The 25,060-nt window shown below is 41.4% G+C and overlaps 1 protein-coding gene and 2 pseudogenes across 2 annotated transcripts in view; 1 reads left to right on the top strand and 2 right to left on the bottom strand.

The window, feature by feature from the left end:
* Window positions 1–834: 834 nt before the first annotated feature.
* On the bottom strand, window positions 835–1,996 carry LOC116756362 (annotated as a pseudogene).
* On the bottom strand, window positions 1,976–4,620 carry LOC116756976 (annotated as a pseudogene).
* Window positions 4,621–21,380: 16,760 nt separating this feature from the next.
* Window positions 21,381–25,060, top strand: part of LOC116756648 (cytochrome b reductase 1) — a 52,373-nt gene continuing 48,693 nt past the window's right edge. The window contains exon 1 of one of the 2 annotated variants that reach the window (XM_032637433.1): window positions 21,381–21,842. In XM_032637433.1, coding sequence (XP_032493324.1) covers window positions 21,572–21,842 — 271 coding nt within the window. In that variant the 5' untranslated portion in view covers window positions 21,381–21,571. The remainder of the gene's footprint in view (window positions 21,843–25,060) is intronic. The other variant, XM_032637434.1, reaches the window with a different exon arrangement.

Raw genomic sequence — 25,060 nt, 5'->3', positions numbered from 1 at the left:
CTTTCATTGAGAAGGCTTTAAATTACAGATTCAGTTTAGTTAAGAGTTACTGAATTATCTGGTTTTCTCTTTCTTCTTGTGTCAATTTTGGAGAATTGGGTCTTGCTAGAAATCTCTTTCATCTAATTTTTCAAAATTATAAAGTTTGTTTATAATATCCTTTTGTGATCTTTTAATATCTAAACGATTTGTAATAATAGTAAGCACATGTAAAACGCCAGAAAGTTCAGTTTACAGCTGATCCAGGCTGTGGTAAGGTAAGATATTTTCTCTTTTTTCCTGATCAGTCTCACAAGAAGTTTATTATGTTCCTTAGCTTTTTTCAAAGAACTATCTTTTAGCTGTGTTGATCTTCTCCATTATATGTATGTTTTTATTGCATGAATTTCTACGTTTATCTTTATTTTTTCCTTTCTTCCACTTTCTTTGGGTTTTATTTCTGCTCTTTTTCTTTCTTTTTTTTCCCCAGATGCTCAAACTTTTAATTCTTACAAAATATTATAGAAATGAACCCAAACTAAACAGATATGTAAGTATGTACAAAATTTTACTTCTGAAAAAAAATCTATAAAAGTAGACAGTTAAAAAAACCAAAAAGATTTAAAACCAGTACTATGAAATTGATTTTCTCAAAGTAAAGTAAAAATAATTTTAAATTGCTGATTGTAGTTGGTTTTCTAGACTTATTTACATAATTTATTGTGGTCAGATGTATAAAGGAGCTTTTTTTTTTTTTTAGAATATCTTTGGTTTCATTTTATTTCATCAAATAATCCTGAATTTTTTTCCCTTTGCAAATCTTTCAACATGAGGACATAGCATTTAAGGTACAAATCAACTTTGGTCTTCTTGCTATTGAGTCACAGGTTAAAAAGGCAATGTGATTTGTCCTCTTTCAGGATCAGACATTCAAAGAATTCTAATCAGTTCACTTGACAGAAGTGAGTTCGTGCTTTGAGGGGTAAGCAAGATAAATTGACTGAAACATTGGGAGTCTGCTGTCTTGAGTCTCATGTTCATTGCAGTTCTTTGGTTAACCATAATCATGTAGACATCAAACTCATCCAGGCATCTGAAAGGAGATTCAGTAGTGGACCACAGGGAAAGAATGAAGCAAGCCATGGAAAAAACAAAACACCACCAACAACAACAACATTCGCCTCTGGAGAAGGCCCTCATGTTATTGAAAGGAGCTTTGTTTCCCTCTCCAGGCTGAACTGATATAGTAACAGTTTCATTCTTGTGGTCAAAATTCATTTTTCCACAAATAGCTGGCTGAGATAATAAGTTGTCAAAGTACAATTTGCATTGTAAAGTCAAAGACCTTCTAAATTGTTGATATGTTTCATATCTATGGGTTCTTATTTCCTCCAGTAATTTAATAAACCTTTCAAAAGTCCTTACTTTATTATCCAGATCAAGATACCTTTCTCTTGCTTCTTAGTACTGCCTCATTATTTCCTCTTGATCTCCATGACTAGCATGTTCTGCCTATATCTTTTGTCTTAATCTATTAATTTCTTTATCTAGAATCGATGCAGAATTTTTTTTCTTCTATCTGCTCTGGGCAGATTTATCTTCCTTTTTTGTGACATTTTCTCTTCTAGTTCTTTTTCTTTCATATCTAGCTCTTGTTTCTTTTTAGTTAAAGTATCCAAGTGTTCTTTTTGTTTTTCTTCAAAATGCCATTTCTCTTGTTTTTGGTTATCCACTTCAGAATCATCAGGGTTTGATTCATCCTTAAGTGGATCTGCTAGCTGATTAATTTTCAGTTTAATTGCATCATCATACTTGTTTTCTGCTTCTATTTTCAGACTTTTAAGATGCTCCATGTTTTCTTTTTGTTGTTCCATATTTTTCTCAACTATTTTCATTTTCATTTTATTTTCTTGAGGCTCATCTTCCAAAGTTGCAACATCTGCAGACTGGAGTTCTTCTATATTCTCAAGTTCCCACATTTTAGAAATACTTTTTCTTATTTTTATCTTAACTCTTTATAATGTAGTTGGCACCTTCTAAGAAAATTTTCATTGTGTTTAATATCCTTTCCAAGGATAGACAAATGTTGGTGAAGATTTAATATCTGGACTTACTTATTTTCATCCTCCTTCTCCAAGTCAGTTTGAAATAAATCCACATCTCTGCTTAGAAACTTAGGTCTTATATTTTCAGATAAATAATAATGTCCCACAAAAACCTGATCACCATCAGCAGTAAAAGCTACAGTTCTTGGCTAGCTTTGGGACTGCATTACTGCACAAGCTACACAATTATTTTTGACTAGTAGCACTGTCTCTATGCCTCTCATGTCAGTTAGGCTGTTTGCAACAACTGCATTTTCTATTTCTAAATCTGTCAGAACTGTTGGAAACTGGATGATAAGCAGCTCTGTGTCTAACATCATACGTCTTATTCCAAAACTCAGAAAATATTATCTGTGGCTTGGTGAATAAAACCTTTTCATCAGTGCCTGAAGCATTCTTTCATCAGCATGATTATGGCAACAATAGCTTTGCAGAAGTCCTTTTAAGCAAGGTTCAGTAGCCAGAGCAAGCTCAGGGTCCCAAAGATGAATGCAAGCTCCTGAAGAGCCTATGAGTTTATAGGTAAAATGTCCACATCAATAAGCTCATCTCTGGCTTTGAGAAGAGTTGGACCATGAGGGTCAAATCCTTTTAGTCGATCAGTATTACTTTCAGTTCTTTCAGTTGTTGCTGATTATAGTTCAGCATATACTTCACATCTAATTTTTCTCTCAATTCTGGTATGTTCCTCTTTGTTCTTTTCTATGGCTAAAACTGTTCAATCTCTTGATTGAACTTTCTTGATCCTGTAAGGCCTTTACACTCTCTCCTTTTTAATATATATAATTTTTGTTTGATTATAGTTGATTTAAAATGTTGTGTTTCTGCTGTACAGCAAAGTGAATCAGTTATACATATATCCACTCTTTTTTAGATTCTTTTCCCATATAGATCATTACAGAGTATTGAGAAGTGTTCTCTGTGCTATATAGTAGGTCCTTATTAGTTATCTTTTTATATATCAATCCCAATCTCCCAATTTATCCCTCCCCCTCTTCCCCCCAGTAAGCATAAGTTTGTTTTCTACACCTGTGACTATTTCTGTTTTGCAAATAAGTTCATTTGTACCATTTTTTTAGATTCCACATATAAGCGATAGCATATGATATTTGTCTTTGTCTGACTTACTACACTCAGTATGACAATCTCTAGGTTACACTAGGTTACACTCTCTCTTTTTTTTTTTTTTTTTTTGGCGGTATGCGGGCCTCTCACTGTTGTGGCCTCTCCTGTTGTGAAGCACAGGCTCCGGACGCGCAGGCCCAGCGGCCATGGCTCACGGGCCCAGCCGCTCCACAGCATGTGGGATCTTCCCGGACCGGGGCACGAACCCGCGTCCCCTGCATCGGCAGGCGGACTCTCAACCACTGCGCCACCAGGGAAGCCCTACACTCTCTTTTAACTAAGATAATTTTTTTGCCTTTTCAGCTGCTCTAGTTCCAAAGATTGATTAGTACTTTTTTTTTTTTTAGTTCTTCAATTCTTTTGCAAAGCTACTCATCATCTTTCTTTAATGTTCAATATGCATTTAGGGAATGGTTATATAAAACTTCAGCTTCATTATAGGCCCTTTTCTTAGGAGTAACATCTCCTTTCAATACCATACGTTTTGGTGTTCAGGCAGTTGTCTCTTGACTAGTCTTTTCTATTTTATCTTGAATATCCTTGTATTTTTTCTGCTTCATGAAGTCTGGCCTGCTGTTTTTCCATTTTCCTGTCAAGTCTAGCAGCACGATCTTCTCCAATTTTTATATTATCTCTGATAGCACTCACTTGTTTTTCAGTTTCATTGACCACTGCCCAAGGCATTTCGCACTTCAAATATGTTAAATTAGCCTTCATTGTACTTACACTAGCAATACTTTGTAAACGTCTTCTTTCTCAAAACACTGGCACTTTAGTTCAGTAAATTACTCTTCCTTGATGTATCTACTCCTTTGTTCTTTGTTTCCATAATGTATAAATAATCTTCCTTCATCTGTTCAAGTGGGGTTGCTTTCATGAAGAATTTGTATTTGTCTCCCTCAATTTTAGACAGCTATAACTGGTTGCTCATCTCTTGTGTTAAAACAGAAACTGGATTAACAATCCTAGTCACTAGGATGTAAGCTAGGATTAACTGCAATTAGCTCTTCTTTCCTAGTAGAAACCACGTTTCCGTTTCACTTTTTAGTTTATAAGATCAACTTCCGTCCATGCTGATGAGACGTCGCACAGCTGTAGAGTCACCATACACATTAGTTTTATAGGCATCACCTCCACTGTTCCTTAATGTTATTGAGACAGCTGCTGAGTTCCATTGTTGCCAGCAACAAAGTTGATATTAGAACCAAATTTAAAGGGTGTAAGCATGGAATGACACATGAAGTTTCTTAGCTGAATACTCTCAATTATCCCAATTTCTCCTGCAAAGTAGAAGTATCATTAGTGAAAGAAACTGTACATTCATCTTCCTCACTTTATCAGAATCCTCCAGCTCTTGTCTCAGTCTTTTGGCATTTTTAGGAGAGAAGTTTTCTTCCTCTCTTTTGGCCATCAGGTCTCAAACAAGACGAAGTCTCCTCAAGGAACCAATCAGTGGGACTGTCGTGGTGCAATCCTATGCTAAGGCTACTCTGGGAGCGTCCTGGCCTCGCCTGGCCGCCATTGGCCCCCTGGAACCGCGTGCCTGCCTCCCGGTGCTCTGCACCTGCCTCTGCTGTTTTTCTAATTTCATGAGACATATTTTTAGATCATAAGTTTTTCCGTCTTCCTTCTTTCCTAATATGTGCATTTTATATGCTGTAAATTTCCCTCTCAGCATGGCTTTTACTGCATCTCCCAACTTGTGACAGGTTGTACTTTCAAGTGTTAATCCGTTTAAAATATTTTCTAATATCCTTAATGATTTCAATGTTTGAACAATGCACTATGTAGAAATGTATTTCTTAATTTACAAATGTGTGAATTTTCTACTTAAAATTTTATTTATTTCTAGCTTAATTCCACTGTGGTCAGAGAATATGCTCAGTATCATTTCAGTTCTTTGAAACTTGTTGAGACTTGCTTTGTGGTTCAGCATTTGGTCAGCTTTGCTTAATTTTCCATGTATACTTGAAAAGTTCTACTTTCCCCTAGAATTTGCCTGTTCATTCCTGGCACTCTCTTGTGGCTTGTTTATCTTAGTAGTGATTTCCTTTACTTCCTTTTTTGAAAGATTAAACTGTGAAGTATAACATGCATCATGGAAAAAAACATAATTCAAAAAATAACCACAAAACAACAAAACCCATCCTCCAGGTCAAGATATAGAATATTATTAGCACTCGAGAAACCACATGTGTGTGCCTTTCTGATCACAATTGTATCTCTCCCCAGGATGTAACCATTATCCTAATTAATTTCCTTGCTTTTCTTTATAAATGTACTACCTCTGTGTGCATTTCGAAACAAAAGGGCTTACTTTTGCCTCTTGTTGAACTTTAAGTATATAATCACATTGTATATACTCTTCTGTGTTCTGCTTTTTTACTCAACATTAGGTATATAAGATTCATTTATGTATCTCCAGCTTGTTCCTTTTGTTGCATTTCAGTTGATTTTTATTACTGTATAATGTTCAGGTGTGTCAAATTTTACTTACCCATTCTACTGTTGATGGGCTTTGGGGTGATTTCCAGTTTAGGCCAATTAATAACAATACTACTGAGAACATTCTTGTACATACATCCAGATGCACATCTGCATGTATTTCTCTAAGGTATAGATCTTGGATTTAAATTGTTGGGTCGGGGATACATATATGTTCAGCTTTATTGGATGCCACATGATATTTTCAGGAAGAGTGTACCAGTTTACAATCTCACCAGCATTGTTTGGATGTTCCTGTTGTTCCATTTTTCTCTCCAACACTTAATGTTGTCAGACTTTTAACTTTTTTCCCAATCTGATAGGTGTGTATCCCACTGTAGTTTTAATGTGTACTGCCCTAATTACTAAGGAGGATGTCTGTTTATTGATCATTTGGATATCACCTTTTGTATAGTACCTGTTAAAGTCTTACCCATTTTTCTGTTTGATTTGCACTATCAGTTTGTAATAGTAATGCTTACTAGGCTTTGCTGCTTATATGTATTGTAAATACCTTCTCCTATTTTTTCTTTTTCTTTTTCCTCTAATACCTAATAATAATGGAGTCTTTTGAGGAACAGAAGTTCTTAATTTTAATGTGGTTAAATTTATCAATCTTTATTTTATAGTTGTTACTGTTTGCATCTTCTTTTATAAATTCTTTACTGTCCTGGGGCTATGAAGATACTCTCCTCGATTCTTTTCTAAGAGCATTATAGTTTTGCCTTTCTTATCTAGGCTTTAATCTATCTGTAACTGATTTTTGTGTAGCCAAAGAAGCCATCATTCTGGGATCACTTCAGGGTCTTGGCTCAGTTCATCCTTCCCAACCTTGAGTCAGCCAAAGCCTCAGTATCCTGATAGCAGTGTTACCACTATCCTCATTTACCTCAGAACAACTCTGGTTTTATTTTGATTTTTGGAGTGAGAGGGCCTTCAGAGACCTCCCCTATCTCTTGAGAGACCAACAATGCCTCAAAGAGACAGGTCCTATCCAAGGTCTAGTTGTTCCTTAGCAGAAGGGCGCCTCTGTGAACCTAATCAGTCACCACACCATTTGGAAATCCTTCACAATATATTTTGCATATTGGTCCAGGTCAGTACATATAGAGCATTTTCATTCTTTTAAAAGGCTGCATAATGATCTATTGTATGAAATTTATTTAACCAGTCCCCAATAGTGGACCTTTATATTCTATCCAATTATTTATTTTTACAATACTGCAGTGTCATTTCACACCTGAGTATATCTGTATTATAAATTCCTAGAGATAGAACTACTAGATCCTGTACCCTCCCTCAACCCCCAGCATAGAGTCTGTATCAATTTAAACTCCAGAAATGTAGGAGCATGCCTATATTTCCACATTCTCATCAAATGCATTATAAAACTTTTATACTTATCCATCTGATAGTTGAAAATAATATCTCATAATTTCAATTTGTATCTTTTACTATTGGTGAGATTGAGTGCCTTTTTATACATCTAAGAGAAATTTGTGTTTCCTTTTCTTGGAACTATAATGTTCCTAGTCTTTGCCTTTTTTTTTCTGTTGCGTTTTCCAGGTAGTTTTTAAGAATCCAAAAGTTTGCAAGGTCTTGTACCGAAATGTACATAGAATATTTGCTTTATGCAACTTTAAGGAAATATACCACAATGTTCTTTGACAAAGTATATAGATGCAGTGTTGCAATTTAGATATTTTACTGAACTCATTAAAAAGAAGATTTTATGGGGTTTGGAGAAAAAGTAGAACTTTGTAAGTACACGGGGAATATTAAGCAAAACTGTTCAGTGCTGTACCATAAAGCAAGTCTGAACTGCCCCAAGCGTTATTCTTTACATATGAAAGATTATCTTGTTTTTCTTTCTCTATGAAGAACCAAGCTTTACAAAGATTTATTACTGCTGAAATTTTAATCTACTCAATTAATTTGTGAATTTGTAAATTAATTTAAATAAGTATGCAAATCTTAAGTCCTTTAATAGATTAGATGTCATGGAATTGAAGGTCCACAGCTAAAATGGGCAACAGATTCCATTATCTTATTTCCTCTGCACTTAAAGCTAATTGCACTTTCAATGACATTTTTATGATAGAATATTAGCCCAGCTTCTTCAGATTCATAAACTTTAATATAGCTGAAACTTAAAAATATAAACACTGATCATTAACTTAGTACACTGTTAATTGAAACTGAACTCTGTTCTTGTTTTCGAATAATAGTAGTAAATTCCTTTGGAAGCAAACAAGGGAAAAGGATTTTCATGTCATCCAGTTTTTCTGATTTAGGACGCTAGCATATCTAATGCAGAGTATCTTCAAAGTAAAGCAAGTTCACACTCTCACATTACTTCAAAGACTTTTGGTGTCTTTGGCGACTTGATAATTTATGTGTATTTGACCAGTAGAATATATTCTTATACTTCCTATTTTTGAGCCACTGATTAAATTATATTTAATTAAACTGCACAAGCATTTAACAATTCTCCTGTAGAGTATATCCAAACTAAGCATATAGCCTTAACACTATGGTTAAAAAATCTGACAGTTAATCTAAAATTATTGACTTTGCAATATATGTACTCCTTAGCACTTGCCCTTGGAAAACACTAACAGACATTTTAAACATTTGGGCCACGGGTAAATACCGTTTTTTAAAGATGAAGTTATTTTAAGATTGGAGGAATTGCAAAGAATACCTGGTTTATTCCCCTACTTCATCCTAGATAAAAAGTGAGGCACAGAAAGACTGTGGCTTGCCCAACAGATAAAAGCAACTCAAATGTACAAGACTTTCTGATTAAGTCTGCTTCCTGGATATTAGTAGAATTATCATTCTGTTCTAAGTTTCACTTTTGATGTATGAAAGATGCAAGTGATGGAGACCATCCAAAGAAACTAGCCCCTCATTCTTTGGAGCTAGATTTTAGTAATAAAGAGGACATTCTGAATAACTATAATAGTCATTCTAGTGCTTACAGAGAAGTATCATTTAAAAGGTTCCCACCAAAAATTTAAGTTTGATGGCAAATATCCTTGCCCTCCAAACCATACCACTCTAGAATCAATGTATAGTGTTCTAAGTTTAATCTTGGAAAGCTACTGAGGGACAGAGTAAATGGAGTTATTCTTCTCAGTTTTAATGTCTATGTCAAAGTAGAGAGCTAAGGCTGGACTTCCAGATCCTTATATATTTCCATAAAACACCTTCCCATGAGTTTAGCCTGGGTGAATCATGCAAATTAAAAGAAAATTATTAGTACCTAATTGCCCCCCCCCAATAAGGACTGTTCCCACACAGACAGATATGGGCAAAATTTGAGTCAGAGCAAACATGAGAAACATGAAAAAGAAATACCATACTCATTTCATCGTTGGCAGGTACTGTCTTTGCCAGAAATTGCTGTTATAGTGGAGATTGCCCAAATCAAAGTCCTCAAACCCAGTGGCTTTTATGACTCTGTACATAAGCAAGGAAAGCCTTTATGATGTCACAGGAGGGGAGCCAGGAAATTACTAGAATCTTGTTTTAGCACTTTAGACTTAAGTAATCGTCTTGATGTACCTCAAATGCAAATTTATTACCTAAGAGATGGGTTTGGAGGAGCTTCTAGAAGCTAAGTTTGTTGCAGCTTGGAACACAGCTGGACCTGGAGTGGCCTGGTCCACGATGGTCTGGGATGCACTGATTTTTATAGTTGCTGATTCCTAGAGTTAATCTGCCTTTCTAGCTGGGGAAACACTGAGGGAACTGACCTGATGACGGCTATGGGTGGATGTCCAGCCAGCAGACAGAACATGTTATCCAAAAGCTATGGCCACAAACTACAGAAAGATCAAGTCAGCAACAGGCAGATGCAACCTGGGATAACGTAAAACTCATGAATATAGCTGTTCAGACCATGCACTGCATAAACCTAGATGATACCATTTGCATCGATAGTATGTCCCAGCAGGTTGACCAAACATAGATATTGGTAATGCAGGAAAAATAAATAAATGGTTGTCCAAATAGGTATATGGAGACAGTGGGAACAGGCAAAGTCTACCAATGGTTAAGGATTCAGAGACAGGACTCCAGCCTAAGAAGATAAACCATAAAGGAAATTGTCATGTCTTTAACGAAAAAGAGAATCTTAAAGGTTTTGTCACCTTGGGGTGTCATCACGAGGTGATTCAGCAAGTGGGTCTGGCCACCTCCTTTTGAATTTCACCTCCTCTGGATTCTTGCTACTGCCATGGGCACTGTAGCCCACTGGTCCAGTGCTCTGCCATTAAAGTTCTGGTGCAAGTGTGGACAAAAATACCTTATTTTGAGTCTTCCCAATAAAGTAGAAACAAGCTAGAATTTTTCCAAAAAAGATTTCACTAAATAAAAAACATGAACCAAAAACTATTTAAGGAACATAAAAAGAACTATCTCCACCCAGCTTTTGCACTTCTAGGAATTTATCCAAAAGAAATAGTTATGAATGAGTGTCATTAGGGTTTGATCAGAGAAGCAGAACCACTTACGAGTGACATAGTGAGATCTGTATAGAGATTAGACCTTATACAGTTGTGGAAGCTGGTTGTGCAGTCTGTGCAAGACTGTGGCTCTTCACCTGGTGCCAAGCCTGAAGTCGGCAGGGCAGCAATTAGGACAGGAAGATGCATGTAGAGTAGGAGAGAGTGGGGACAAACTGGAACCCACAGGATGAGCTAAAATTAAAAGGATGGAACCAGAACTTGCACCCGCCTCTCACTGCTTCCAAACATCCAACTTCAGTGATGTGGAAGACTTCTAGAAGATCGAGTGCACTTCACCACAGGGCTGCACATGTGCCTGAGCCAAGATTTGGAGAGGTTGAAAGAGGAGATCTGGTGGGAGCTGGATCTGTGAGGCCCAGGTACTATCCCATGAAGAACTAGCTGGAGTTGCCACAGGCCTGGCTGCTGGCCCCTCTAACAAGATGATCCATGGTGGTGTACATGAGCTCTGACAGTGCCTGACCCTACACCAGTCTTCCAGGTATAAGTATGACTGCTGCTTCATTTCCACCATCTAAATCTCATGCAAAAAAAATTTATGGCTCTCATTAACTCAGAACCATGCAGGGCAGAGGGTTCAGGGAAATATAAGTCCAGATTACTTGACACAGTACAAAGTCATCATAGAATGTGTGCCAAAAATTAACTACATAGATTTTCACTGCAGTGTTATTTATAACGATAAAGAATAGACTATGACCTGTCTAACAGTACAGAAATGGTTAAAATTTTATGGTATATCTACATATTAGAATATATTACAAAGGATGTAAAAGAATATTTATGTCCATAAACCTATGTTCACAATACAATTGTCATTGTACCCGGTTGTATAAATACAAAGTTTTGATTAAAACACTATGGTGGGGGCTTCCGTGGTGGCGCAGTGGTTAAGAGTCCGCCTGCCGATGCAGGGGATGCAGGTTCGTGCCCCGGTCCAGGAAGATCCCACATGCCATGGAGCAACGAAGCCCGTGTGCCACAACTACTGAGCCTGCGTGCCACAACTAGTGAGCCCGAGTGCCACAACTACTGAAGCCTGTGCACCTAGAGCCCATGCTCCACAACAAGAGAAGCCACCGCAATGAGAAGCCCGCACACCACAACAAAGAGTAGCCCCCACTCGCCGCAACTAGAGAAAGCCCGTGCACAGCAATGAAGACCCAATGCAGCCAACAAATAAATAAATTAAATTAAAACTGTGGAAAGAAAGCAAGAAAAAAAAGTCACCTGAGTTTATACAATAATGATCCTACCTACCTTCTGAGTTCACAAGCCTTGTCCCTATCACATTCTGTGATAAGGCCTGAGCCCAAAAGGATGGGTATAACTTACTAGCGACCTGGCCCAGATTCCTCACTCTCTGGTCTCTACTCTGTACCCACATGGAGGGTGCTGTCTTGTGACCTGCCAGATGGGAGCTGGACTCCAATATAAAACTCAAGGATCTGTATTTTGAATATGACATTGTCTGCTTGGGACTGCCTTACAGCACTAACCCTGGCTTTCATCCGAGAGACTGACCTCTCTCCAGGTATTTGGCAGGAACCTGGAGATTAACATAACATATTTCACTCTTTAGGGGAAACCTGCACTCCCTCAATCCTAGTCACTAGGATGTAAGCTAGGATGTAAACTTTAAAAGGGCACTGGACTGGTTTTGGTTTGGTTTTGTTTTTGTTTTTGTTTTTTTGGTTCACAGATGTGATCCCAAGGTCCTGGCACATAATAGACTCTTAGAACATTGAACTAATTTTTTTCTGTATAGCAAATGGCTTAGTCTTTTATTTTTTTTTTTATTTTTATTTTTTTTTTGCGTTATGCGGGCCTCTCACTCCTGTGGCCTCTCCCGTTGCGGAGCACAGGCTCTGGACGTGCAGGCCCAGCGCCCACGGCCCACGGGCCCAGCCGCTCCGCGGCATGCAGGATCCTCCCGGACCGGGGCACAAACCCAGGTCCCCTGCATCGGCAGGCGGACTCCCAACCACTGCGCCACCAGGGAAGCCCTGTCTTAGACTTTTATAGACAATACAGCAATCTCTTATTTTTAAATTCTAGACAAGGACGTCTCCTATGCTTTCTCCCTCAATCTCCATCTTTATCTCATCCCCTAGGAGAAGTTGCTGATTGGTTAGTCAGAAACCTGGCCAATGACTGGGCTGAGTTTTCTAGGGATAGAGGTTTCATGTGTTTAAAGCTCAGTAAAAGGTCAGTTCTTGAGGAATGACCCTTGCCCGAGTATCTCCCTTCCACATTCTCTCTCACCCTGTGGCTCCATTCCCCTGCTGCTAGAAGCAGGCACTGGATCTACTTTTCCTCATAGCTGAGCTGATTTCAGGTCCAGAATTCAAGTTTAGTATTTGGAGAGGACTGTGAGTTCCATGAGGACAGAGACCTTTGTCAATTTTTGCTCAATTATATTCTCAGCACCTACCATAGTGTCTGGCATCTCTCTCTTAGATAGATAGATAGATAGATAGATAGATAGATAGATAGGTAGATAATAAATAGATGATAGAGACAGATCGATGTAGATAGGTAGGTATAGACAGATATACAGAGAGAGAATCTCTAAATATTTCTATAGAGAGAGGTTATTTTGATTGAATGAATGTGGAAAGAGCTCAAAGCATACTTTAGGAAAAAGGAGACTTTCACATGATTCTAGCTCAGCATACCAGATTTCTACTTTGAGGTGTTGGGTCATAATCAGCTTATTGTAAAACGCCATTTTACCTTCTATGTGTTGGTCATCGTCCTGTGCATACATTTTCACTAAGAACCTTAAAGTTTTACCAGGTTCTCCAGTGATGATAAAACCATTTAAGAACCCCAAATCTCACCCTGTTTTCCAACATGATTCAATTTTTTTAAAAAAGCCATAGCATTTATACAAGAAATATAATCAGACTTCTTAAAGGAAGCCTATCAGGATAGCTGCTAGCCTTCCTAAAATCTCACTGATTTGAGATACAGATCCTTAGAGAAACACAGACCCCTGTCCCTGGCATTAGATAAGCATCTGGGAGAGTCACAGCTGGCCAGGCTGTGGTCATTAGGTGGTGATTGTCAGGTGTTAAGCATCTTGAGGTAGTGCTTTTGTCCTAGGATAGTGCTTCTCAAACTTAAATTTCTTACTAACCACCTAAGAAGCTTATTAATACACAGATTATGATTCAGGAAGACTGCAGTAGAGTCTGAAGTTCTGCATTTCTAACAAGCTGGTCCAAAGACCACATTTTAAGTAACAAGGACCTAGAACACTGACCTCTCTTCTTTCCACATGCAGGAGGTGCTTTTGTCCCATGATAGTGGAGAAAAAGTAATTTTTGAAAATGGTAAACTATTTAAACATTCTGTGCCTCTGTTTAATCACTTTTTTGATAAAAATAATATTACAGGTAAAATCCTTTTCTTCAGGAGGAAATGAGTCTTCCAAATGTCTCAATAGCTTATCTACATAAGGTACTTTTCTCCACCCTATGTGGTAAACAGAAATCACAAAAGGAAACGGTAGGAATCAGTCTAATATATCAATAATCACAATAAATATAAATAGATTAACTCACCTATTAAGAGATAAAGACTAGCAGAGTGACTTTTTCCCTAACATTTTATTATGAAAATTTTCAAACGTGCAGAAAAGTTGAAAGACTTTTACAGTATACACCCATAGACCCACCACCTAGATTCTGCAATTAATATTTGCTGTAATTGCTTCATCACTTGTCTCTCCACAAACTGACTTTTTAAAAAAATCCAGTTATATGCTGCTTACAAAAGACACATCTAAAAACAGCAGAAATTTGCAACTATGTGTGGTGATGGATATTAACTAAACTTGTGGTAATCATTTTGTAATTATATACATATATCAAATCATTCTATTATATACTTAAAACTAATACAATGTTACATATCAATAGTAAATGAATAAAAAATAAATTATAAATAAATAAAATATAGAACAGAAAAGTTAAAAAAATGAGATTCAAAAGTCATTTGCTGGAAGGCTAATTATGCTACCCATCTTGTGAAGTCCTCTCCACGTGATCAGCTGGATATACTAATTGATCAAGGAAAAGATGACCAGTTCCTTTCAGAGGGACAGTTACTACCTGAAAACTTCATAGCTGCCTGTACAGAAAAGAAAATCCCTGTTGTTTTCAGATTGCAAGAGGGTTATGATCATAGCTACTACTTCATTGCAAAGTAGCTCCATTGCATAGCTACTACTTTATTACCAGTCACATCAGATATCATGCAAAATATGTGAATTCCTGAAAAACTTCAGATAAGAGAATCTCTTCAGGTTTACAAAATTGTAATAAACAGAATTGCAAGGAAAAAAGATTTTAAAACATTGGATTTCTTAATGCTAAAAATGCTTTATTCTGTAGTTGATTCACCCTTTGGATAAATATAACAAAACTGAAAAAAACGTCATTTGCAATACCATATGATATCACATATGTGGAAATCTAAAATATGACACAAATGAATCTATCTATGAAACAGAAACAGACTCACAGACATAGAGAACAGACCTGTGGTTGCCAAGCAGGAGGGGAGGTGGGGGAGGGATTGACTGGGAGTTCGGGATTAGCAGATGCAAACTATTATATATAGAATGGATAAACAACAAGTTCCTACTGTATAGCACAGAGAACTATATTCAATATCCTGGGATAAACCATAATGGAAAAGAATATGAAACAGAATGTATATGTATTTATAACTGAATCACTCTGCTATACAGCAGAAATTAATACAACAATGTAAATCAACTATACTTCAATTTTTAAAAAGTCATTTGCACATCATTTTATCTTTATCAGGAGTTCTAGTTCTATGTGTTCAAAATAATGGGGAAATACTGAAAAATAAAAAAGTATTAGGTTTATACTAAATAATTTGAAGATTCTTCCTTATAGTATCCATTGTCATTACTGGCCTTCTCAATCTTTTTTAAAACATGGGATTACAAAGGAAACCAGCTATACTGAAGAGTTATCAAAATTTTAAAAAAGAACAATTTGTGATACAATGGTATATGTGCTTCATTCTTGTTGCATTACAAGATCTAGCTGCAGGCTTAATAACTGTTGTTACTCTGAAGAGGTGCTGAGCACAAATGGAAAGTTGAGATACAGCTCTCCATGGGACATGAGAATATCAGTGATTTTATTGGTGACAAAATCACAGCCACTGCGAATAGTAGTGGAGCTTGTTGTCTGTATTCATAATTATAGAAATTGCTAAATTTCAGTTACAAAGTTAATGAAAATAGAGGTGCAGTTTTTCTCCCATTCAGGTTTTATCCATAGACATCAGGTTAAGAACCCCAGACTAGTCTGAAGCCGTCCTATCACAGATCAGCAAACTGCCTCTCAGTTTTGGGCCCGTGTAAATTGTCTGATTACACAGCAGATTGAAATCCTGGAACAATGTATGTTCACTTATTCCAAACTGCTTCGTGTTGACTGGAATCTCAAGGCTCTAGGCTTGGAGCAACATATAAATGACAGAAGCCATGCTAAATTTATTTTGGTACAAAAGTAAAATTTGGACTTATATCATTTGGGTTTTCTCTTTAAAAAAGAACTTTACCTGCTACCAGAAATTATAATCAAGGTTTCCCAAGATTCTTGAGGTCTAAGAATGTTTGAGGTCTGTCTAAGCTGTTTGCAGATAAAATTTGTTTAGTGAAATATTTGGCCAATTAAGAAAGCCTCTCTGGTCTGCTTTCAGAGTTCTTTTTTGGACACGATCCCTTCATACTTTAATAAAATCCTGACATCTGTGAGCCAAAATTCTGGAAATATAGTTCTGAGACACTCCGTCTGTGAACACCCTTTAAAAAAAATGCATCAGTGACAGAGAAGACTGTAATTAGAGCACTTATTCCTATTATTACACAGCCAAACAAGGAAGCATCCCATAAAAGTTCTCCAAAAGTAAACAATGTTTTTGGCTACTCGTTAATAATAGTATAACCCAGTTCTTCACGTACTATAAAGTCCCATCCAAATAGTCCAATGTGCTTGTAAAATTTGATTTATGTGGAAGAAAGCTTGGTCACCAGAAAAGTGTTCCAGAGCATTCTTTCCTTTTCTAATTCTCTGACTTGATTTTAGGCCCTCTATTCTAACCTTGTCAGTCTGTCAGTCAGTCCAGGAGTGTGTTGGTTTTTTGTTTTTTGTTTTTTTTGGTACGTGGGCCTCTCACTGTTGTGGCCTCTCCAGTTGCGGAGCACAGGCTCTGGACGCGTAGGCTCAGCGGCCATGGCTCACGGGCCCAGCCGCTCCGTGGCATGTGGGATCTTCCCGGACCAGGGCACGAACCCGCGTCCCCTGCATCGGCAGGCGGACTCTCAACCACTGCGCCACCAGGGAAGCCCCCTACTTAATTTTTGAAATCGCTTCCATCATCATCCCATTTGACTTTGGAGAAACAGGAAGCACTTAGGAAAGAGATTCGTATCTCTTCCTAATCATCTTGCATCTCTCTAATCATCTGGCAAGATAAAATTACAATGGCCCTATCTACTCAGCCCAGACATTAGGAGTGGCATTTAGCTCAGGCATTCATCCAGACAGAAGAGAAATAGGATTAATTCCTCAATTCCCCAATTTTCATCTCCCACCTTTATTCCATAGGTTAGCAGGAAATAACCAGGTGAAGAAGAAAGGAAAGGGGCTTGATTCCACCTAGGTTCTCTTTATTCTAGAGCCCTCCTCCCCACGCAAATTTATAAAGCCAAGGTTAAAACGTAAACTCCTTCAGGGTGAGGATTTGGTTTTATTTGTTGCTGTTCTTCCAAGGTCTGTGTTCTAAAAATGTGCTGGGATTTGTTTTGAGCAGGTGTAGTAGGACACACAGACACAAAAATGACTGCCACGAAGGGAGAAGTTATTTTCTTGTATTCACAGTGCCCTAGGAGCAAGAGGCACAGCACGCCATACAGGGCCACACAGGGAAGCACCACAGCGAGATGAGCAGGCAGAGGAGGGAACTGCGGGCAGTTTTTGTTGTGGTTTTCAAGGGAAAGAATGGGCGAAGCAAGATAAGCAGGTGGAACAAACTTACCATTGGATAGTTTGAATAATGTCGGCGGGCTCTGCTTGTAGGGGTGTCCTCAGTTGGCTGGCACCTGGCCCTGTAGTGATGGGGCAGGGGATGGTGTCCCTAGTCTGGTAAAGTCTGGAAGAGAGTTACTTCCTGCCTCTTCTCACACTGGGGCTCCTCAGGCTGTGCCAGATACAGATGAAATCTTTCCTTGCTGCCCTCTTAGGGCGGCTGGACTCTGGGAGCCTCAGGTGAGGGAAGTGGTAGAGGTGGGCTCCACCGCCAGAGCGGGGGGCCAATCTCCTCAGCAGTTCCCTCGGAGGAGAAACACCTCAGCAAAGCAGACATTTGGGTTTTGCCCTGAAGACAACACAGGAGGAAAGGATATTCCTCCCATTAACGTGGATTTGTGTTCTTTTCAAAACTGTAACCCTTGTTTTCTTTCCCTAAGGAGCCTTTGAGCACTGCCAGGGCTTGGATTACAGCATGAGTCATGGCGTGAGCTGTGAGTCACTTTATCTTAGTCATCTGAGAGCGCTTTCTGATCCTCAAATCTCTGGTCTAGTAGAAGAGAAGAGAGGAAGATGTGTGAACTCACTTCTCCTGCTTGTGATTTTTTTCTTGCTTCATATATTCCTCCTTTCATAGTATGTCCTAAGAAGGCACAGACAAGGCTGGGGAAACAGTAGTATTAGGCAAGAGTATTTTTCCACTTATCTCTGTCACGGTCCTGCAGGAAACAGCTGGTTTGCACAAAGTCTTTCATTCAAGAGCGTTTAATAAGCGGACTATTTACAGGGGTGCAAACAGACTCTTCTGTCTGTTTGGATTACGAACCCCACAAGGAATGGTGAGGACCAAGGACAAGTACGAGCCGGCAGCCGATACCACACGCAGGCCTGTAAAAGGGAGTGGGCATGGTGTTACTGGTCCCAGGGGGAGCTGTAGCTGGGGAAGAGGGGACACTCAAAAGTCCCCATGTGTTCCTCCAAAAGAGGAACACAACCACTGTAAAATCCATGGTTTGGCAGGGCTTCCCTGGTGGCGCAGTGGTTGAGAGTCCGCCTGCCGATGCAGGGAACACGGGTTCATGCTCTGGTCCGGGAAGATCCCACATGCCGCGGAGCGGCCGGGCCGTGAGCCACGGCCACTGAGCCTGCGCGTCCGGAGCCTGCGCTCTCACAACAGTGAGAGGCCCGCGTACCGCAACAAAACAAAACAAAACAAAAACCATGGTCTGGCAAGGGGGCATGGTGGGATAAATAGATCGATGACTCCTCTTTCTTCCTGCTCTGACCTTCCAGCACCACCCATTGACCAAAGTCAATTGGAAGCCAGAGGACTAGAGTCTGTCAGGGCACAGGGCAAGACCAAGAAGGGTGGAGAGTGGAGGGGCAAACAGAGTAACCAACACACAATCAACATTTGAATGTTTAAAAAATGGCCCACTTACTCCAGACAGCAAACCACTAAGTACAACTTATTAGACTTTACATTAGAATACTGGACTTCTGTACGTGCCAAAGAAATGCAACACTGCCTCGTGGAAGATCAGCAGATCAATGGCAAACAGGGCCCCTGGTTCCTGATCTCTTGATGAGTGGGGTTTAGATTTTCTCTCCCTGGCCCTTCGCAACTCTCCTCACTCTGCGTTTTGTGTCTGTCAGGGACAATAAAAATCTGTGCCAATGTATACATGTTTCTAGAATCATAGGTTTTTCAGAAGGCTATCTTGTTCAATGCCCTACCCCATCCCCACACATCAGGCAGCCCTTTGATAGCATTGATGTAAAAAGTACTTGAGTAAAGTAACTTTGTAAACTTTACAAAGTACTTCACAAAGTATCTGAGTAAGTACTTTGGTGGCAAATTATTTACCACCCCCTGAGGGAAACATATAACAAATCTGTTTTTAAAAGTTGTTAATACCAAGCCACAACAAACTTTATTAAAAAGTTTCCTCTTTCAAGTGACAAGTTTTATCAAAGTTAGGTCCTTAAAGGACAACTTAAAAGTTGAAATTTTTCTCAGTTTAGCTGGTAACTTCAAGATGATTCAACATCATCCATACTATTTGGCCATGTTTTCATTCTCCTGAGGTGTTTTGTTAAATGGAGTCTGGAATCCCACAGATTCTTCTTTGCTGCTGCTGCAGAGTAAAATCAACTCGAGAGTGGAGTGAAGGTGTTGGGCTAAGGGGGTGAAGAAGTTACCTGGGGACAAGAACTAGATACTTTTAGGGAGAAGAATAGGGACACAATGATATTGTTGTTAAAGAATTACTAGTTAAAGGTCGAAGAGGAAGAGAAACAGCATAAAATTAAACAGGGAATCTTTGTAGCACTCAGGAACCCAAAAGGTCTGAAAAAATAAAACTGGAAGATTCAGTGATAGTGTCTGTTTATTCCTATGGATCTACTCTCACCCTTCTCCACTCTGCTGTGTCCTGGAGGCTGACCTATATAGGCTACATCATCTTCCCTCTGGGTTTCAGATTAGCTTCAGCCATTTGGGACCAGGCAGGAGATTGGAGGGGAAGAGAGTAAGGCTGGAATATTCATGCTGTCTCCCATTCTTCCTCCCTGTGGGGTCCCTGCCGGCTGACTGCATCCCTCAACTCAAGGCCATAGCCTCAGTCAGCCTGCCCTTTTTACACTGTTCTCTCTCTCTCTCTCTCTCTCTCTCTCTCTCTCTCTCTCTCTCTCTCTCTCTCGTCTGTCTCTCTTTCTCTCTCTGGATTTCAGTAACCCTCTCCCATTCAGGCCTGGGCACTGCAAAACCCTTGTGGTTTCCCACACCCTGCCCACAACTTTGTAAGTAGCCCTGTTCGTTATAAAATTGCCCAACTGGAACGAGCCATCTGTTTCCTGCCAGCACCCTGACTGACACACTCAGTCCCATTCTTCTCCCAATATTTACTGAGTAGCTACTATATTTCAAGGAAGAATAAAATGATAAATTAGACAGTTACTAATCTCAAGGAGGCTGTCTGGGGAGTGGAGACAGCCACAGGAACAGATGGTTATATCACATCTTGATAAGTGATGCAGAGAGGCACTGGATGGGGAGGTGGGTAGAAGCGTAAAATAGGGGCATAGGCAGACTCAGGGAAGGTTTCTTGGTGGAGATGGGGTTGGACAGTTTTAGAGGCAGGGACATGGGTAGGGAGTGGTGAGGAGTTGGGAGAAAAGCCATGGACATCAGGGCCAGACCATAGAAAGCCTTATACTGTGGGTAGGGGTCCTTCTTTTCCACTTGTTTACTCTCTTTCTTTTTCTCCCTTTCTTTTTACCAACAAGGGAGAAATAGTGACATCAGTGAAGTCTGCAGCCCCTTACTCTTAGACCTCAATCTTGCCCCACTACCAGTGCTTGACACTCCTACTTCCTTGCCTAAAACCTGTCTTTTCCATTGAAAATCACTCCCATACATCTCCTGCATATTCTAAGGCCTTTCAAAATGGCAAGATGACAATTTGGTAAACTAGTCCTTGGAGGTGAGCTACAGCAGAGAGCTAGAAGTGAACGTTCCCAAGTGCATTCTAGGAGCCCTAACAGCCAGAGCCCCATTTTCTTTAACAGCAGTTGATAACACTGACACTTTTCTTGTCCAATGGGGAAGGGTAAACTTAATGTTGGAAAGAAGGCAGGGAGTGAGTGAGCTTCACTCCACCAGGGTGGGGCTTTAGTTCAAATAGGTTTGAGCAGGTAGCACTTTTAAGATCCGTTTTTATCACATACGGACAAGTCCAGGGTCCAGGAGGTATCTGCCTTCTCCCTCTTAAGTGCACACTGCCAGTAGTTTCCTTGCTAGGTAAGGCCAGGTCCACACAGTCCCACAGTTGCCTCCTTGGCATCAAAGACAGCCAGTCCTCTAGAACTGCGGCTCATGAGGCTTCGTTAGTCAAAATCACACACACAAAGCCACCCAACGGACCCCTCTCTTCTGTTAACCGAGAGTGCGCACCACTGCCTCCCCTCATATAAGGAAAGAGACACGGGAAGAGCTAAAAGAAAGCGGTGGGTACGGAAACCTCAGCACTCTCGCTCTCAACAAGTAACCAGATCGGTTATTCGAGCTCTCCGCAAGCACGGACGCCGGGCCAGGGGCGGCCACCCCGCAGCGAGAGCTCTGGGCGGTCACTAGAGCCCGAGGGTGGGGCTAGTCTCTGAACACCGGCCAGCTGCCCGCCCCCTGGAGGCCCCGCCTCCCAGACAGGCAAGCGAGAAAGCCCCTCCCCCGGGCGCTCCTAGAAGTCGACGACGCGTCCCGCTGATGTGCCAGTACTTAGAGGTCTCCGCCGCCGCTTCGCGGAGTTCCTGTGGCTACCACCGCGCGGAGTATGGGGCGCTGATGGCCATGGAGGGCTACAGGGGCTTCCTGGGGCTGCTGGTGTCGGCGCTGCTCGTCGGCTTCCTGTCTGTGATCTTCACCCTCATTTGGGTCCTCCACTACCGGGAGGGGCTCGGCTGGGACGGGACCGCGCTCGAGTTTAACTGGCACCCTGTACTCGTGGTCACCGGCTTCGTCTTCATCCAGGGCATCGGTACTGGCACCTCCTGGGAGGAGGCGGGGAGGCAGGGGCCGGGAGTTCCCGACCGAGTTCCAACCGAGTGGGGTTGGGCGAGGGAGGGGGTGAGGGAGCAGCGCGCGGCGGCCCGGGAGCGGAGTCGGCGGGGCGCGGCGCTGGAGGGAGGTGGGCGGGCTCCGAGGCCCGGGGGCCGCGGGCCGGGCCGACTTGGGCGAGCGCTGGGGCGGAGCGCGCGGGGCCGGGGTTCGCGGTGAGACGCGTGGCGGGGTCGGCTGGGCACTGACGCGGCGCGGAGGGCTGGCCGGGCGCGCTAGCCCGGCTTGGTTAGTAACTCTTTGCTGCGAGTGGTTGCGACGCGATACCAGACGACACCAAACGCGGGAGCGGAGGAGAGATGCGGGAGCGTGGTGCGGCCCGGCAGCCCACGAGCCCCCGAGAATCGCCCCCTGTGGACCGAGCCTGCGCCATCACAGGCGCGGAGATCTCTTTAGGCGACGCCTTTCGTTGAACTTGCTTCAAGGCTGCGGGTTAGGAGAGGAAGGCAACGGGGGCGGGGGGGTGGCGGTGGGAATGGAGGGGCGAGAATTTGCTTCTTGTCTCATCCTCAGCCCTGAGCGAAGGGGCCCGTCAACGGGTAGCGGGGGTGAGTGAAGGAAGCATCAGCTCTGGTTTCACTCCTAGAGCGTTAAACGCAGTCGAGCCGAGAAGCTGCCAAGACTCTGAAGGGTGTTTCGCTGCCCTGCCTGGTTATTGGACAGTCTGGAGCCCGACTTGTTTTTGTGGCTGCTGCCCAGAGAAAGTTCCCCTGCGGGGCTTCCTGTTGGGCGCTAGCCCGGAATGCGGGGCCAGAGATGCCCGAGGGGGCCCCGCGGCTGCTGGGCTGGGAGAGATGCTTCTGCTTGGAACATCTTTGGGGTTTGCTGCCTCGGCCTGCAGCCTCTGGGATGAGGCTGGCACGGAGGGAGCGCTCAGCGGATGGCAGTTTTTGTTCTTGTTTTTGAGATATAATTGATATATTAGTTTCAGGTGTGTAACATGATTATATGTGGAAATGTCTAATTAACATCCATCACCTCACGTAGTTACAATTTTTCCCCCCCTTGGGATGAGAACTTTTAAGATCTAGTCTCTTTAGCAATGTTCAAATCTACAGTATAGTATTATTAACTGCCGCCATCATTCTGTGCATTACATCCCCACGACTTATAACTGGAAGGTTGTACCTTTTGACCACCTTCACCCATTTCCCCCCTTACCTCCTCTCTCCGTCAGTGTCCGATTTTGTTGTCTTTGTCTAGTGCTGCTCACAATGTCCTGACAGCTTCCTTTCCTTCAGCTGCTGTTGAGCTGGAGAAACCTCTAGCGAGTGGTGCAAGCGCCATTTGTTTGTAACCACTTTCCAAAAAGTGAAGTCAAGGCCTTGGCAGAGAAAGTATTTAGAACAAGGCAGAAAGTAGCGGACTGGAGTTATGTCGTAGAAAGTAATGGAGAGGAGTGGAAAGGACTTGGGAAGGAGGTGCCCACCAGCCGAAACCTCTAGCCTTGCCTCTGAGCAAGCTGCCTTTTCGCCACCAGTATTTAACTTTCCACAAACAAAGAAGAGAACAAAAAAGTGCCCACCTCCTTTCTAAAGAAAAGATTTTTGTTTCCATTTAAAACGTGGGCAGCAGCCTTGGCCAGTGTGGCTGGCGTGGCTGGCATCCTCCCACTCTGGGAGGTACTGGAAGCTGTTGCCAAGGCCCAGCTGTGGTTCTGAGGCTTCCCTGGTGTGAGATGGCACCCGGGTGTGAGTACCACTGGCTGGCTAAGTTATTCGTTGCGTATTTTGCCACTAAACTAAAATGAGAAAAACATACTCAAGTTCCAAAGTCACTGTTGGCAGAAGCACTCTTTCCTTTGTGGTGGAGCCCTTAAGTTTGGCCAGAGCTGTCAACACCTTTTGTTTGCTCACAGCAGTAGGAACAGTCTCTTCATCTCTTCAACTCCTCAGAGCAGCTTCTAATACTAAGAAACTTTCCGGAGGGGCTAGAATATCTCCTTACCATGGAGGGAAAGGGAAACACAGGTGATAATACTTGTTTCTTGACTTCTAAAGAGGAGACGCTCTAACATTTACTTAGTGCACTAAGTGCACTATTTCACAGATATATAAGGGTAAACTGGGCTTCCCTGGTGGCGCAGTGGTTGAGAGTCCGCCTGCCGATGCAGGGGACACGGGTTCGTGCCCCGGTCTGGGAAGATCCCACATGCCGCGGAGCGGCTGGGCCCGTGAGCCAGGGACGCTGGGCCTGCGCGTCCAGAGCCTGTGCTCCGCAACGGGAGAGGCCACAGCAGTGAGAGGCCCGCGTACGGCAAAAAAAAAAAAAAAAAAAAAAAAAGAGTAAACTGAGGCACAGAGCAGGTGCTACTTCTGTGTAGCACTACTACACAGAAGTAGTGTGTTTTCAGGGGCTTTATTTTCAAGGTTCATTTCTCTGCTTTTATGGCAATACGCTTATTTTCTGTAAGATATTCTGTTTGAGAAGCAAAAAGCTTCATGTAAAATACACTTTGAAACTTTCCCTTCATGTTAGAGTCCATTACAGTTTTCCTAAAATAATTTATAATTTGTCTAAACCTTGGACTTTTCTTAATCTGTTTATATTCACTTTGGAGCAAAAATATGTACATGGATATTTTGGAAATTTTCATCTGCTGCTTTTACTTAAGCTTAACTCCTGTATTTGTATTAGTTTTAGAATGTTTGTCCTGTCAACATTACCCATCCTGTTTACTATTTGGATTCCAGATATGAAAAGCACTTTAATCAGATGACACACTTATTTTTAAAATTTATTTTATTGAAGTATAGTTGATTTACAATGTTGTGTTAATTTCTGCTGTACAGCAAAGTGATTCAGGAATACATGTGTACATTCTTCTTCATATTCTTTTCCATTATGGTTTATCACAGGATATCAAATATAGTTCACAGTAGGACCTTGTTTATCCATTCTATATGTAATAGTTTGCGTCTGCTAACCCCAAACTCCCAATCCGTCCCTCCCCCACCTCCCATCCCCCTTGGCAACCACAAGTCTGTTCTCTATGTAGGTGACACATTTAATTGACATGCACGTAAGCTTTCTCATACATATAGGCACGTGCATAGCACTCATGAGTTCTTGCAAGTCTTGGCCCACCTGCATGTCCTCACATCCAGCAGTAGGAAGCCTCCAGTAGAAGGACTAGGA

This window comes from Phocoena sinus, chromosome 7, assembly GCF_008692025.1.
Source record: "Phocoena sinus isolate mPhoSin1 chromosome 7, mPhoSin1.pri, whole genome shotgun sequence".
Classification (NCBI taxonomy): Eukaryota; Metazoa; Chordata; class Mammalia; order Artiodactyla; family Phocoenidae; genus Phocoena; species Phocoena sinus.
This window is presented reverse-complemented; position numbering and strand designations above follow the sequence as displayed.